This window comes from Phacochoerus africanus, chromosome 3 (genome assembly GCF_016906955.1).
Source record: "Phacochoerus africanus isolate WHEZ1 chromosome 3, ROS_Pafr_v1, whole genome shotgun sequence".
Classification (NCBI taxonomy): Eukaryota; Metazoa; Chordata; class Mammalia; order Artiodactyla; family Suidae; genus Phacochoerus; species Phacochoerus africanus.
In genome coordinates, this window is record NC_062546.1 from 48,523,051 (window position 1) to 48,540,358 (window position 17,308).

General features: G+C 37.9%; 1 protein-coding gene across 1 annotated transcript in view; it reads left to right on the forward strand.

Annotated features, from left to right (window-relative positions):
- Positions 1–13,491, forward strand: part of LOC125121890 (ankyrin repeat domain-containing protein 26-like) — a 70,548-nt gene extending 57,057 nt beyond the window's left edge. The window contains 8 exon segments of the mRNA XM_047770201.1: positions 2,535–2,605; positions 2,949–3,042; positions 5,278–5,390; positions 7,016–7,145; positions 12,449–12,508; positions 12,510–12,584; positions 12,586–12,741; positions 13,324–13,491. Of these exon segments, the coding sequence (XP_047626157.1) occupies positions 2,535–2,605; positions 2,949–3,042; positions 5,278–5,390; positions 7,016–7,145; positions 12,449–12,508; positions 12,510–12,584; positions 12,586–12,741; positions 13,324–13,491 (867 nt within the window).
- The last annotated feature ends 3,817 nt before the right edge of the window (positions 13,492–17,308 follow it).

Genomic DNA, 17,308 nt, shown 5'->3' on the forward strand with positions numbered 1-17,308 from the left:
TTTGCTTTTCTGTTAAACAGTACTTTTTAGTGATATCTCTATAACGATGATCAGACAAGCCAGATAAAATCAGAGGAGAATGTTTAATGGCATGATCGGAAAAAATTGTAAGTGTAATTTTGGTGAAGGGTATGGCATCTGTGTATATTTATTTTGTGATTTCAGATTCACTTGTGCAGAGAGGTCATTCTACAAACCAGTTTGAAATTAGGCTTTGCCTTTCTTTCTTTTCAATTTAGCTCTGTTGTTGAAATAGGGAGATATTCAGATCTTGTGTGGCATGTGCTCCCAAAAGAGAGAATTAAGAAAATTATCTAGATCCTGCCATTGGATTTTTTTAAAAACTTCAGAGACATAATTCATGTATCTATAATTCACCCGTTTAAATTGTATATTTTGGTATTTCCTATTTTAGAGGGTTATGCTACTATCACAACAATCAAATTTAGAATGCTTCCATCACCCCAAAATGAAACCCTGCATCCCTTAGCGATCACCCACAGCTCCCCACCTCCCTCAGCACCAAGCAGGTACCAGGCTAATTTCTCCATAGATGTGCCCATTCCAGGTGTTGCATATAACTGGAATCACATGGTATGTGGTCCATGATTAGTTTTTTGGATTTGACATAAAGTTTTCAAAGTTTTACCATGTTACGTACCATTATCAGCACTTCCATTTCATTCATTGTTGAGCTATACTCTGTTATATAGTTAAAACATTGATCCCTTCATCCGTTGATGGGCCTTTGTGTGTTTCCACTTTGGGGCTATAAAGAATGCCACTGTAAACATTCATTTTCAAGTTAGGGTGTGGACCTGTGTGGATAATTTCCCTGCTGTTGGATTTTATCCTCTGAGTGAATTGGCTGATTTCACCTGTTCCTGGCCTTTCCTCATGCTGTCCTTTCTGTCTTTTCAGTTTCTTTTCCTCTCGCCTAATCCTCCATTTATGTGGACCTGCTCCCAGTCTCTCCTTCTGCAGAAAGCTTGTTTTTTCCATCGTTCACCCTGTCCTCTTCAGCCCTTGTCATCTGGTCTGTGCAGGACAATTTAGCCCTTCATGTCACACTGCTTTAATGTGTTGTCATGAGTGATAATCTTGTCTTAGTATACATTTGTCTTTCAGGGAATGTTACAGGATATGCATGGCATAAATTGAACATATTTTATCCTAACAGTTATTAGGATAAAGTACTTAATGCCATACCAATAATTCCTTCTTAGAGATAAGATATAATGAAACTTTTGTTAAAATTTTTTAAGCATGAAATATAAGATCAAAAGCACTTAATCTAATAGAGAAGAATTGCTCAATTAAATGCTAATTTTTCTCCCTCACTATGAAAGAAAAATTCTGATTTGCTTTCCTTCATTATGCAGCCCAAACTGGGATTTACAGATTGAGAGAATTTCACCAATTGTAATGCTCTGGGGGTAGCAATTCTGATTTTGATAGGCCATAACCTTAATTTTCTCACCTGAGTGCTAGAGCAGCCGGACATAAACAGTTGCTGGGAATAAATTGGTTCAGAACTTTGGGAAATATCCATGCCAATGAATTAACGTTTCCTCTAACAGTCATGTACTATCAGTCAGTACTACTCAATCAAGATGCTCTTTGCATCGTAGTCCATGGTCACTGGCCAGTGAGTAGGACAGAGAGGAAGTAAGTTATAAATTATTATAAGAGGAAAAAAATAGTGGGTTGGTGGAATTAGTGTAAGTTTTTGAAGTTCTGGGCATCTGCTCTGGGCCTCAGGCTCCCCATTGTCTGCCACTTTCAGTGGTATGAAGGGGGATTTCCACGTGACTTGTGGAGAAGATCGTGTCCATTGGCATGCTCTCTGCGGAAACATTAAATTGTTTAGAACATACACCAGAGCAACAGTTGTAATGCTGATTGCAAACACTTAGCACTTCCTATGTGCCACCTGCTCTTCTAAGGACATTATATGTATTCCCCAGTTTAAGCTTCCCAACATCCCAGTAAGGTAGATGCTATTATTATCTCCATTTTACGGATGGAGAAACTGAGACAGAAAATGTAAGTGGTATGCTCAAGGGCACATGGCTAATAATGGGTGGGGTTGGGACTGAGAACCACACATCCTGGCTCCTGTGTAGATACTGTCTCTCTAACTAGTCCACAAGACTTTCATAATCCCTGGACTGGCCATGGTCACTGACATATGTGGATATTTAATGTTGTAGTTGATGTGGAACTTGGAAGACCAAAATATAATTGTTTACTGTAAGGTAATTCTGTCTTTTCCCTCTTTGGCCAGTTTATCAGTGAGTATATGCATTTGATAAAATATAATTTAAAGCATGAATAATGTTGTGTTTTAGTACTAGAAGAGAGGTCAATAACTTGTAAAGGACCAGATGGCAGATATTTCAGGCTTTGTGGGCCATAGGGTCTCTGTCATAACAGTTCAACTCCATTCTTATGGCACAAAAAAGGAGTCATAAAAGACAAATGGGTGAAGGTGTATTTGTAGGTAAAACACAACTTCGTTTTCTTTATTTTAGTTGCAAGAAGCACAAGAACTACATATAGAGGCCGTGAAGTCTACCGAGAAGATGAAGGATCACATGCAAAAGTACAGTAGAGCAGCACAGAGAATAACTTGAGTATAAGTATAAAGCAGATAAGCAGTATAGTATAAGAATTATATCAGGAATGATAATAAAGAATGCGTTATTGTGAAGCTGGGTAAAAAATTCAGTTTTGGGGTGTTTTGGAATGCAACGTACTTCCCCATTATTTCTGAATTTTTCACATTATCCACAAAACACAACTCGAAAATTGGCACGATTGCCAAATCATCTACTTTTCAAAACTTTAGAACTTATATAAATGACTCTGTAGATGTTGGTTTACAAATTGTGAGGTATTTTTAAAATCTATGTATGCAAATAATTATTGTAAAATACCCATTTTAGGCTTGAAATTGAATCTGCCAACTTGAAAGTGACGAACAAAAAGCACGTGGGCGAAATTGAACAGCTTCATGGAAACCCGCCAAGTACAAGTGTGGTAAGTCAGTCTTCTAATCCCTGTCATACTGAAAAGGAATTTTAATTGTTTTACTAGTAGTATATAAGGATATTTTATAAAATAGGAAATGTCTTATTGATAAAATGTATTTATTGGATTTACATTGATGGTCCTTGCTGCTATAGCATAATTTCTCTCTATCAAGGACATTAACTGAATTCAGAAAGTTAGTGATTTTTGTACTAAGATTTTAAATAAAAAATTGTGCCAGAGCTCCCTTTGTGGCTCAGCAGGTGAAGAACCTAACTGGTATCCATGAGGATGCAGCCTTGATCAGTGGGTGAAGGATCTGGTGTTGCCATGATCTCTACTGTAGGTCTCAGCTGCAGTTCTGCTGTACCCCCTAGCCTGGGAACTTCCATATGCCACAGGGGTAGTCATTAAAAAACAAACAAAAAACAGTATAGAAAGGTTTAGGACTGAACCCCAAGGGTTACTGTCATTTAGACACAAGTGGTTTAGAGAAGCATGGTTTAGCTTATCAGTTGCTGCAAGAAAAGTAAAGCAGGATCAAAGAGTAAAGGAAAAGGTCATTGATGACACTCAAAAAAATGGTTGGTGAAGTTGCAAGGCTGACAATCAGATTTTCCTAATTAACTCGGAGTTCAGAATTCTCTTTTGGCACAGCAATTTAAGGATCCACTGTTGTCACTGCAGTGGCTTGGGTTGCTTCTGTGGTGCGGATTTGATCCCTGATCTGGGAACTTTGACGTCCCAGGGGCACAGCCAAAAAAAAATCCTGTTTTAGGGTAAAAGAAGAGAATAATTGATGAAAACCTGAATTTTCGAATGAGACCATGCATTAAAGAATGTTAAAATCCAACGGAAGGGGAGAAATTTAAAAAGCTACAAGAGGGAGTTCCCGACGTGGCACAGTGGTTAACGAATCCGACTAGGAACCATGAGGTTAAGGGTTCAATCCCTGGCCTTGCTCGATGGGTTAAGGATCGGCATTGCCGTGAGCTGTGGTGTAGGTTGCAGACGCGGCTCGGATCCTGCATTGCTGTGGCTCTGGCGTAGGCTGGTGGCTACAGCTCGGATCAGACCCCTAGCCTGGGAACCTCCCATATGTCGCAGGAGAGGCCCAAGAAATGCAAAAAGACAAAAAATAAAATAAAATAAAATAAAAAATAAAAAGCTACAAGAATCGAGGAAGAGTTATATTTTTATATACTGTATAGGAAAGACTTAAACTTTAAAGAGAAAAATAGCTAATGAAAAAAGGAAGGGAGTTTTCTTGTGGTGTAGCGGGTTAAGGATCCTTCATCGTCACTGCAGCAGCTTGGGTCACAGCTGTGGCTCAGTTTCGATCTCTGGCCCAGGAACTTCCATGTGCTGCAGGCCCAGCCCCACCCTACCCCCCCAAAAAAGAAAGAAAAGATGAAACTGAAACTTACGCAAGAAGGCCTATGGATAATGTATCTAATCCCATGGCCATGTGATCATAAAAACAAAATGTAATGGGCATTGAGTGGGAATTCTTCAGAGATGATTTTAGTAAGATGTGATGAACAAAACCTGGAGTATTATGAACTATGGATGAAAATGTTGCTAGGGCATTTTTAGAAACCGAATTCTAAATATAACCACTCTTTGAAAAAGATTTTTATCAACTCTTAGTCTTTTATGTGTCAAAACCTCTGTTTTTAACACATAAATTTTGGCAATTTCAGTTCCAGAAAAAATGAAGAAATCATGAAAATGAAAAATCAGTTGTTTTAACAAAAGCCATTATTTATGAATTCTGTACTTATGACATCAAGTTTATGAACTACGGTTCACTATAAACACTTATGACTCATGGACTCATAAGAAATATATATGTCTATATAAATACACATATATGTTATGTAGGTATGTATAACATATATACACATGTATGTCTAGCATATATGGTATATGATGTAATGTGTGTACATATATACTTATATATAATATAAAATATATGTATTTTTTCAGACAATCTCCTGGCATATGGAAGTGTCCGGGCCAGGGATCCAATCAAGCTGCAACGGTGAACTACACAACAGACACAGTAACACTAGATCCTTAACCCATTGTACCAGGCCGATCAAACCCACAGCTGCGTAGAGATAGCATCAGATCCTTAACTTGCTGCACCACAGTGGGAACTCCAAAAAAATAACATTTTTAAGAAAGACAAATAAGTGTCTAGATAGGAAAAAATAACTTTGCTTATTTTTTTTTTCAAAGTCTGTGGATGGAAAGGAACAATTAAAGCAACTGAGGGAGTTCATACCGTTTCTGGAAAGCAGTTTGGATCAGGAAAAGAAGAAAACTGATGGATTAGAAAAAGAGCTTACTGGGTAAGATTTTAATATTTCAGATCATTTCAACTATTAATGAATTATTATTTTATTAAAGCCTAGAAACAGACACATTCTATATATGCATTTTCATAATTAAAGAAATTTCCCTTTTGAAAATGTACCATGGAAACTAAAGCACAGTCTGAAACTTTTTTGAATGCCGCACTATTACGTTTACTCTCTAATGATTTCCAAAACCGTCGTGACAGTCCTGCTGCTTATAGTCACCCTAGTCTTCATCGTCTACCTTGAATTCTTATTTTTGCAGGCTATCCTTGCTCTTTTCGGTGATCTTCCTTCTTTTAGTAGTGTTCTTCCCCTTCAGCATTCAAGTATTTTAATATCTAAAACCCCATTGGTGTCATGTTTAATAACATGGAAGATTATCTTGATTTGGCTTATGTTTTCTTTCTGCTCTATTAGTTAGAAAATATACATGCAAATATATATATATTTTGTATTTGAAGTATGACTTAAAGTACAATAATCTTAGTGATCATGTTTTGACCACTCAGAAAATAAAGAAAAGACTAGTGTTTCCCATTGTCTGTGAAGCCCCCACCTATTTGCTGAGTACACTTCACCCTCAACATCCCTGGATTCAACCAACTTCAGAAAAAAATTCTAGATAGTTGCAAAAGCAAAACTTGGGTTGGGCTCAGGCTGGGCAACTATTTACATAGTACTTACATTGCATTTACAACTATTTGGGTAGAATTTACATTGTATTAGATTTTAGAAGGATCTAGAGAAGATCGAATGTGTATACTTGAGGATATGCAGGGTATATGCAGATACCGCACCATTTTCTAGAAAGGACTTGAGGATTTCAGTATCCACAGGGTATGTGAGGGTCTTGGAAGCAAAACGCTGTGGATGCTGAGGGTTAATTCTGCTTAGAGCTGTTCCCTGATTCTCAGCAATATTGTTTTCTCATATAACTTTCTCTTTGTTGCTTTGCATATTGTTAACACCGCACTAACCAAGATTTCCAGATCTCTTAAAACAGTCTTGAGGAGGCTGTTACACATTCTCTCTCTGCTGATTTCCTTTCTTCTAAAGCCTGGCGGGTTTTTTTCCCCCACAACTCAGACTCCAAAGATTTTTCTCTCTTGTTTCTTTTTTCTATTTTGAGTGAGTGACTTGATGTTTTCTGTGTGCACTTTATTTCTTCTTGTAGGCTGTGATCAGTAGGTACCCAAATGTATTTTTGTATCTTTTCAAAACATTCACATATAAGTATGTTCTTCTTCTTCACCTTGGGTGCTGATCTCTGGTGTATTACTAGTATTTAATAAGACAATAAGTTAATGTTTCATATTAACATACTAAAAATGGATGTAAATAAAAACTTATTTATAAGAAATCTATATGAATTGTGATATGTACATGCATATACTAACACTTTCCCTACTGTATATGTTTCTAAAATTTTTGATGTTATTTATCTGAAATTATAATTTAGTTATTATATTTTCAAACCATATTAGATCAAACAAATGAGAAAGGACCATAATTTATAGGTTTTTTACATTACATGGTAGAAGATATATCTGTTTTAAGTCATTATTAAATATTTACTCTTAAAGAACTTGACTTATTCATTCTATACATTTCTACAGATTGAAGGAACGCTTGGAAATGGCAAGAAGGGAAGTAAATGAAGATGAAAAAGGAGAGCTTAGTGCCCATGGTGTTGTAAAAAGCAGTCCAACTGAAATGGATATTCAGATAGATACGCTAAAACATAAGGTAATTTGTATTCACTTTGGGGCCCCCAAAAACTCTTAATTTGGGGAATTATAAATCACTTAGTGCTTTGAGCAGTGAACCAGATTTTCCCTTTAATTTCATAGATGTTATGTGAGTAAGACAGACACCTTTTTCCCTATTCAAAAGAGCACACTGTTAGTTCCCTTCTTTCTTGAACCCTGGCCAGTGATGTGAAGCCGAACAGCACACCCTTCCTGATCCCAAAGCATCAGCTATTTTTTGGTAACAGCTTTAGTGAAATATAAAACATTCATGTAAATTGTACCGTTCAGTGACATAGAGTGTATTCCTAGAGTTATACAGTTGTCACCACAATCAGTTTTAGAACATTGTTATCACCCAACAAAGAAACCCTATACCTTCTAGCCAACACCCTGTGCCAGTGTCCCCTTCCCCACTCTTCCCAAACCTGGGGAACCACTACTCTCTTCCCTGTCTCTGTAAGAGGATTTGCCTTTTCTGGGTATTTCATATCAATAGAGTCACACAGTGTTTTCAAGGTACATCGATTTTGTAGCATGTATCGGCACTTCATTTCTTTTTATTGCTGAACATTACAACATGTTAGGGACAGACCACATTTATTTATCCATTTATCAGGTGCTAGACCTTTGAGTTGTTTCCACTTTTTGGCTATTGTTAATAATGCCAGTGTGAACATTTGTAATATAACAGCAGGTTTCGGTATAAATGCATGTTTCCTTCCTTTTGGGAATATAGTCATGACTGGCCTTGCTGTATCATATGGTCATTGTTTAGCTTTTTGAGGAACTGCCATACTGTTTTCCAGAGTGGCTGCACCATTTTACATTTTTATCCAAAGTGTGTAAGCATTTCAATTTCTATACATGCTTGTCAACACTTACTATGACCTGTTGTTTTGCTTATAGCCATCCTAGTAGGTGTGAAGTGGCCTCTCATTGTGGTTTGGATTTGTATTTTTCTGATGACTAATATTGTTAAGGATCTCTTCATGTGCTTATGATGCACTTGTGTATCTTCTTCCAAGAAATGTCTGTTCAAGTGTTTGCCCACTTTTAAATTGGTTTTGCTTTATTACTGAATTGGAAGGGTTTTTTTGTATCCTGGATACCATTTTTTTTTTTTTTTTTACCAGATACAGGATGTTCACATGTTTTCTCCCCTTCAGGAGATTGCCTTTTCAGCTTCTTCGTGGGGTCTTTTGAAGCACAGACATATTTAATATTGAGGAAGTTCAGTTAATCTATTTTTTGTCTTTTGGTGTCATATCTAAGAATTGTCAAATCCAGTCATGAAGATAACACCTGTGTTTTCCTCTAAAGAATTTTTGTAGTTATAGCTCTTGGATTTTGAATTAATTTTTACATATGGTATGAGGTAGGGGTTTCATTTTATTCTGTTCTGTGCGGATATCCAGTTGTCCCAGTACCATTTGTTTAAATGGAATTATCTGTCACTCTTACTGACAGTCAACTGACTGTAACTGTGAGGGTTTCTTTTTAGATCCTCAGTGGTAATGCACTGATCTGTATGCCAGTGTGCCAGTACTAAGTGCCAGTACTGTCAGATTTTATGGGAACGCTTTCCCCAGTCATCCTACAGGTTAACAGTTGTTTTATGTAATAATAACAGGTCAGTGTAGTGGGATGATTTTTAACCACTGCTGTGGAGATGTTCTGCTTCTGAAGGAACTGTGGCCAGCTTAGGCCTGCTGACTCCATGACATGATGGAAAGTAGGCTTACAAAGATAAAGTCCATTTCTCTTCTGCCCTCTATCAGAACTACTACTCTAACCCAGTGCCTCCCACTTCACTCCAGTTTTTCTCAAATCTTGGTCATAGGATCTGCTGCCTTGGTCCTCTCTGTGCGCTCTTATGTTTAACTCATTATAATTCATAGACTCATCCATAAGTTTTTTTGCCGTCTGGGAGGAGAAAATTAAGTCTGTGCTGTCAGCTTTCCTCTTTGGTAGTCTCTCTAATCCATCCTCTTGCAGTTCACAACTCAATCCTCTTTTGACTTGGTTCTTGTGCGCACCACTCTTCGTGGTGATCGTGTTCTTGGCTCTCAGAATTCACAGGTCCTTGTTTCCACCTCCTTTTACTTAAAGGGATGCGTAGCCGTGTTTATAAGTAATACATAATTAATGGAATAAAGGTTTCATGCCATCCAAAGAAAAATACTCAAGAGTGCAGCTGTTAAAAATCAGATAATATTGAGAATTTGCTTGTGGCACAGCTGGTTAAGTCTCCAGTGTTGTTACAGCAGCGGCCCAGGTTGCTACTGTGACACAGGTTCAATCCCAGGCCCAAGTGCGCTCCCCCCAAAAAAACAGGTAATATTTAGTCAGTTTATCAGAGACAAATAATAAATCCATAATTTGTATTTCACAATTTCAAAGACTGTTTGTGTGATATGGAGAAGCATTGTGGTAGAACATAAGAGGAGATAGTGTTACCTCCTCATGCGGACAAGCTTTAAGCAGAGAGAAAATTGTATTTAACTTAAATACCACCAAAGGACACTACGTATGTTTTACTAGTGTGGAAATTAAAAATGCTTCCATAGGGTTTATTTCCTCCCTGAGGAAAGGAACATGAATGCAGATTGAGTGCTAGATTATTAAATACTCAAAGCTGCCTATCTCTGGAATTTCAGTTAAATGAAATGAGTTAAAAAGTCTGATTTTGGTTATTATACCGACGATTTCTAGTTGTTTTTCAGGTACTGTACTTCTAATCATGTGCCTCCTTGCTTATAAGTTTTCCTTAGCCTCAATCTTGAGACTTTTTAAGGTGGCTCACGTGCCAATTTATAAGAAATTGTAATTAAAGGGAACCCTAAAAAGCTTTCTCCTCAGAAGTTCTTAAGTGTCTCTTCTAGATATCTGCTTCTTCTCCTCAGTGTTTTTTGTCATTAAGAAATTAATCTGGTAGATTTTTTTTTCTTTTTGTCTTTTTAGGGCCAAACACAGCATATGGAATGTCCCAGGCTAGGAGTCAAATCGGAACTACATACAAATCAGAACCATCCTATGCCACAGCCGCAACAATGCCAGATGTGAGCCGTGTCTGTTACCTACACCACAGCTCTCAGCGACACCAGATACTTAACCCACTCAGCGAGGCCAGGAGTCAAACCTGCACCCTCACGGATGTTAGATTCGTTTCTGCTAAACCACGGTGGGAACTCCTTAAAATAATCTCTGCATTTATTAGATTCCTGGTTATAGGATCCCAGATTCAACTGTATTTATGAGATATTTCTTATGATCATTTTTAATACAGTTTCCTGTTTATCCGTTTTTCCCTGACAACTTCCCAGAGGTTCATAATCTACACCGGGAAGAACATGGCCAGGACAGTGGCCTCTGTTCCCCTGAGCTTCAGCTGAGGGAGCAAGAAGGCCAGGGTCTGGAATCACTTGAAGATGTGTCCACTCACTCATCTGATTGGTGGTGGTGGTGGGTGGCTGGAACTTTGGTTGGGCCAGACAAGTGCAACCCCTGCCCTGAACACCTGGGGTCTCTTTCCGGCCTGAGCTCCTTCACAACAGTGGCCTGGGATCCCAGGGTAAGGGCCAAGGAGAAGCTGTATTGTCTTTTCTAACCTAGGCTTGCAGTTCACAGAGCATTTTCCCCGTATTCTGCTCATTAGGAGCAAGTCACTTAAGGTTGCCCCACGTCAGACCTTTTTTATAAGGTGGGTTTTCTAAAACTTACCTTTACATTTAAAAACCAGCCTTATATCTGCTCACTGGCCACAATTTTTTATATTCCATCCACATGAAAAAGACACTTATTCCTACCTAGTTCTCCCACAACTCTCAATTATGATGGTGTCAGGCTCAGGCTCAAGTCCCAGATTGTACCATCTTCATCAGATACAGATACAGCTAAGGTACCTGGGTGTGGTTTTTAGTGTTAGCCCCTTGATTACAGTCCTCTCACTATGAAGATGTGGGAAATAAAGGGTGCAGTTATCTACCACCCACACACCCACCATTCTTGGCCTCTTTTAGTCAACAGTGGTAGCAGTGTTTTTACTTCCACAGTTCTCTTTAAAACTTTGAGTTTCCTCTGAATTTTATTGGGGTACATTCCATTGCAAAAGCTGCCCTTACATGAATCTTTCTGAGGTAAGCTCTTCACCTTGAGCTCCCTGTGAAGTTCTCATGGGACAAAACCATTCAATTCTTATGCTTTAATATCTTTAACAGAATTTGAGGCAGACATGAAATCTTTCCAAGGTCTTAACAAGGGGATTTATAGTCTTGGCTTCATCTGTAGACCATGGTTTCCTGGCAGTACCCTGGATGTGATCTTAGCCAGGAAGCCATTTCTTTATTTTAGTTGTATTTGACAGCTGGACACATGCAAGTGCTGTAAATGGGATACAGATATTTGAACCCAGTGAGTCCTGGTTTCTTTAGGTTAATCATCTTTTCTTGTTGGCTGTCACTGTCAGCCTGTTCAAGGGCCATCAGTCTTCCCTTAACCATCTTGCAAAGCCCTTGCGTTTTTATCCTTACTCTTCACTACATCATTGTACCTACAGCCAGTGAGTCCTTCCCAACTCAGTGTCACTGAAATACCAGTGAGTACTTTGGTTTGTTTTGGTTTCATTTGTTCTCTTATTTTCTGGAAAGTAACAAAGACTTACAAACCTTGAGGCATTGTTTGGTTCAGGAAACTTGTGTGCATCATCTCACTAAACTTTTCCACTAGGAGATATGATTTCTCCTTCACTCTGTGAAACATTTCTCCTTGGAATGCAGGTCAAATGAGCATAAAATATTTGTAGTTCTGAAAAAAGGCTTATGACATTGGAATGCAGACTAAAAAGATTATTTCATTAGAGTCTTGTTTTCAAAATGTTGTTTGGGGAGCCATTTATTAACTCAGCTCTGAAGAATTCAGTATCTCTACAACTTCCTTAAAAATCATGGACAGCTAAGATAAGGGGGAAGTACTAAGGGACTTTTTACTAAGAGATGACTTATAGTCGTTTTACGGAGAAAAGATATGCAATAATTATAGACACATAAAATATAAAATCAAGTGCAAATGTGTAATACAGATGATGACAGGAATGATTTTATTTTGGTGACTCGGTGGTTTGAAATTTTTCATTTTCTGCATAATTCAAGATTCTACATTCTACAGTGTAGATAGCATTTTATTGTAACTGAATTTATTTCAAAATGTGATACTGGTTGTGAGTTAAGCTATTCTCAACCTACTTCCCTCATTACACTGTATTACTCAGTGTCATTATTATTCTTCACTCTGTCATATCAGAGTGATGGTCCGAGAGCACAGCAGTGAACTGCATGTTCCAAATGTCTACATCTGGATGCAAAAAAATCAAGTTCTTCAACAGGAATTATTATGTACGAAAGGAATGCAGAAGAGATGTGGAAAACTCGGGGAGAATAAAAAAAAAATTGGAACAAGCAGTAGTAAACCTCAAGAGTCACATAGAAATGAATATGGTGGAACGCAGTCAGGTAGAGCACTGTGAACAGGAGATTGAAGAAGGAGCAAGACAGGAGATAGAAGAACAGTTAACAAAAGTCCGCTTATTCCTACAGGTGGATGTATTGATCTTGAATGTGCTATAATTCACTTCCCTCTAAATTACAACATGGATGTATACATTTTATGTGTTTCCTCTGCTTCTCTTCTAATAGTTGGTTTTGTAGATTTCCGAGTGGAAGATGGCATTTTTTTTCTCCCTTAAGATATTCCAGTTTCCGTCATTATTATCACTAAGTTGAGCTTTTAGATTACAGTGATTCAGATGACAAAATCACACCAATTGGTATAATGCAAGGCTATTTGGAGGATAAGAAAATATTGTGATTGAAAAATTGTGCTGTACTCTTGGATTACTCATACATTGTATTTCTCAATTTTTTTTAAATTTTAAAGTGATCCTATGATTCTTTGTGTTATCACATGACATGAGCACTAATATAACAGCAATTCAACTTTAATTTTATAATTCAGATATAATTCAGTTAACATTGATGATAAACATTTTAAAGTGAGCTTCTTTTTCAACACATTTACATTTGCTCTCTGAATCGTTGACTCCAAACTAAATGAGTAAATATACTAGAGTTACTCAGGTTATAATTATTTTTTAAATGTTTCCTTTTAATCTGCTTTAGACACAAGCAGTGTCTCAAGAAAACTTAGAGCAATATCTGAAATCTCAATGCTCCAAAGAAAACACTTTTCATGAATCTTCTAGTAAAACGAAATTGGAAAAATATAAGAAACTCTACCTAGAAGAATTAAAATTGAGAAAGTCGCTGGGAAAAAAACTGAACAAGTAAGTTAAAACATAGAGTCATAAGCTAAGTGCTTTAGCGTCTTTGCAATGTAGAGAGTGATATTATTTTAAAATTTCTTGTTGGAATTTCTATAAACAGGAGTGTTATCAAGTTGAACTATTTTTTGGAAGATGATACCTTAAACCAAAAGGGTTACATTCTGGCTTTTGATGAATTTACTTTCTTGATTACGATATTTGCTTTCATCACCAGAGGATGCTGTGAAGGCAAACTCTGATGTATCCTCTTAAATTTTTCTAATCTATATAAAGGCATGCATGTGAAAGGGGGAAAATTAACATAGGGGTAAAGGGCAGTATACTTCACTTAGTGGCTAAGAACAATACAGTGGCCTGCCTGTGGAAAACAGAAAGGGCAGATCCCACCTCCCATACTTTGGTAACTACTGTTATGACCTACAGGTGTCCCCACTATCCAAATGTAGAATGTTTCTATGAAATCTTTTTTTAAATTCTTTTGATGGCCACATCTGCAGCATATGGAAGTTCCTGGACGGGAGGTCGAATCAGAGCTGCAACTGCCAGCCTACTCCACAGTCACAGCAAAGCAGGATCTGAGCCACGTCTGGGACCTACAGCACAGCCCACGCCTACGCCAGATACTTAACCCACTGAGAGAGGCCAGGGATGGAATACGCATCTTCGTGGATACTAGTTGGGTTCATTAACACTGAGCCACAATCGGAACTCCCCCTATGAAGTCTTTTCTATAACCCAAATGGCATAAAGCAAAGAAGCAGTTAGCTGAGGACACTTCTTGCTCTGTATACGATTTCTAAGGGATATCTCCAAACGTTATCCGGAGCGTGGGTCCAGTTTCACAATTCCACCAACATATCGAGGGTTCCCTTTTCCCACACGACCCCCTTCCAGCACTTGTTATTGTGGATTTATTATGATGTCCATTGGACTGGTGTTGCAGGGATATGTTCATGATATTTTGCTTTGCATTTCCTCGTTCATAGTCAAGCGATTGTTGAGCATTTTTTCATGTGTTTGTTGGCCATCTGTATACCTCTTCTTTGGAGAAGAGAAGAAGAACTGTCTATTCAGGTCTGTTGCCCATTTTTATTTCCATTATTGATTGGCTTTTTTGCTTCGCTGGTTGTATAGTTGTTTATATATTCTATGAGATTAAGCCTTGTCGTTTGCAAATCATTGAAAACTCTTTTCCCATTCTGTAAGTTGTCTTTTTGTTTTCTTTTCTTTGTGGTTCCTTGTGCGGGCAACAAAGCTTTTCACGTTGTTACTGACCCCCCCCGGGTCCCATGGGTTTTTTTTTGCTCTAATTTCGATGCTGTTGGAGAGATCGGACCTGAGAAATTATTCATGATGTTGATGTCAGAGAGTTTTTTGCCTATGTTTCTTCTAGGCAGTTTGATGTTTTGTGTCCTGTGCCGTATTTAAGTCTTTCAGTCAAAGCATTTGGAGTTTATTTTTGTGCATGGTGCTGAGGGTTGTGTTTGTTTTCCTCCTTCTTTGCATGCCAGGCTGTCCAGGGTTTCCAGCAATCTTGCTGAATAAACTTTCTTTTTTCCCCATTTTATGTTCTTGCTCCCTTGTCAAAGAGTTAATTGACCATAGGTGTCAGGGTTTTTTCCGCGGTTCTCTATTCTGTTCCATGGTCTGTCTGTCTGTTTTTGTACCAGTACCCACCGTTTTGGATTGATGACTGTGGCTTTGTAGTATTCTTGAGTCTGGGAGAGTTATGCCTTCCTGCTTGGTTTTTGTTTCTCAGGATTGCTTTGGCGATGTCTGGGTCTTGTTGTGGTTCCATATAAATGTTTGTTGATGTTGTTCTAGGTTCTGTGGAAAATGTCCTGGGTATTTCGGTAATTGTAGGGATGCATTGATCTGTTGATTGCTTTGGTTATGGCCATTTTTACCATATTGGATTTCCAATCCAGGAACATGGAATATCTTTCCCATTTCTTTACGTCTTGTTTTGATTTCTTCTATCTTTGTTAAGTTTTTAGCTCTCGCTATATAGGTCCCTTTACACCTCCTTGGTCAGTGTATTCCGAGGTTGGGAGTTACTTTTTTTGTGAGTTGCAATTTGTTTAAAAGGCATATATTTTGTATCCTTTTCTAACATTTCATTGCTGGTATGAAGCAAATGCCTGACTTCTGATGTTTAATCTTCTCCTTATCCTGCTTACTTTGCGAATTTATTCAATCATTCAAGTAGGTTTTGGGTTGAGTCCTTAGGGTTTTTTGCTATTTACTATCTGTCAATCTGCATACAGTTGACAGTTTTGATCTCTCCTCTTCCTATATGGATGCCTTTTATTTCTTGGTTTGTCTAAGCTTGTGGCTAGACTTCCACAACTCTTGTTTTGGAGAGCAGTGGTGAGAGTGGGCATCCTGTCTGTGTTCCAGCTTGGGTGAGCAGCTCTTCAGTTTCTTCCCCATTTGAGGATTATATTTGTGGTGGGTTCTCATAAATGGCTTTGATTATATTCAGGACATGTTTCCTCTCTATAACCCACTCATTGGCGAGGGGTTCTTGCATCATTGAATGGAATGTTGGACTTTGTCAAATGCTTTTTCTGCATCCTTGAGATGATATATGGTTTTTTTGATCTTTTTTTTTTTTGTTAATGTGGTGTTGATGTATGCATTCTGATTGATTTGTGTTGTTGAACCATCCTTGTGCCACCGGGGAGAAAACCCAACCTGGTCTGGTGTATAATTTTTTTGATGATGTTGTTGGATTCGTGGCTAAGATTTTGTTGAGAATTTTTGCATCTATATTCATCATGATTTGGGCTGATAGTTTTCTTTTTTTGGTGGTATCCTCTGTCTGGTTTTGGGAATGAGGGTGATGGTGGCATCATGAATGTCTTGGGAGTATTCCTTCTTCTTCACAACCTTTTGAAGAGTTTAAGGAGGTATGGGCCCATCAATTCCTCCTTTATATGTTTGATAAAATTCACTGTGAAGCCATCTGGTCCCTGGACTTTTATTTGTAGGCGTTGATTTTAGGCCTCTTCAATTTCATTTCTAGTGATCGGTCTGTTCAGTTGGTCTGTTTTACTTGATTCAGTTTTGGCAGGCTGTAAGATTCTAGAAAATTGCCACTTTCTTCCAGATTGTCAAACTTGTTGCCATATAGTTGTTCTCGTCATTCTCTCTTATGGTTTTTTGTATTTCTGCTGTATCCGTTGTGGTTCTCCTTTTCATTTTAATTTTTGGTTATTTGGGTTTCTTTCTCTCCTCTTTTTAGTAGTCTGCCAGAGGTTTGTCAATTTTGTTCACCTTTTCAAAGAACCAGCTCTTGGTTTTATTAATTTTCTCTATTGTTTTTTGAGTCTCTCTTTTATTGATTTCTTCTTTATCTTTATAATTTCCTTCCTTCTGCCTGGACTTTAGGGACTTTTTGTTCTTCTTTTTCTAATTCCTTTAGGTGGAGGGTTAAGTTGTCCATTTGGGATCTCTTTCTTCCTTTTTTGAGAAAGGCCTGTATTGCTATAAATTTCCCTCTGAGCACTGCTTTCGCAGCCTCCCATAGGTTTTGAGCGGGTTGTGTCTCACGATCATTTGTTTAAGGAGTTGTTAATTCCTTCTTGTATTTTCCTCATTGACCATTGGTTTTTTAGTAGCGTGTTGTTTAGTCTCCATGCAGTAGGTTTTTCTCTTTCCTTTTCCCATGGTTGATTTCTAATTTCATGGCATTGTGGTCCAGAGAAGATACTTGAGAAATTTCTATGCTCCTAATTTATTGGAATTCGTTTGTGTCCCATATGTGGTCGATTTGTGAGAATGTTCCTGAGCATTTAGCGAAAGAATGGTATTCTGCT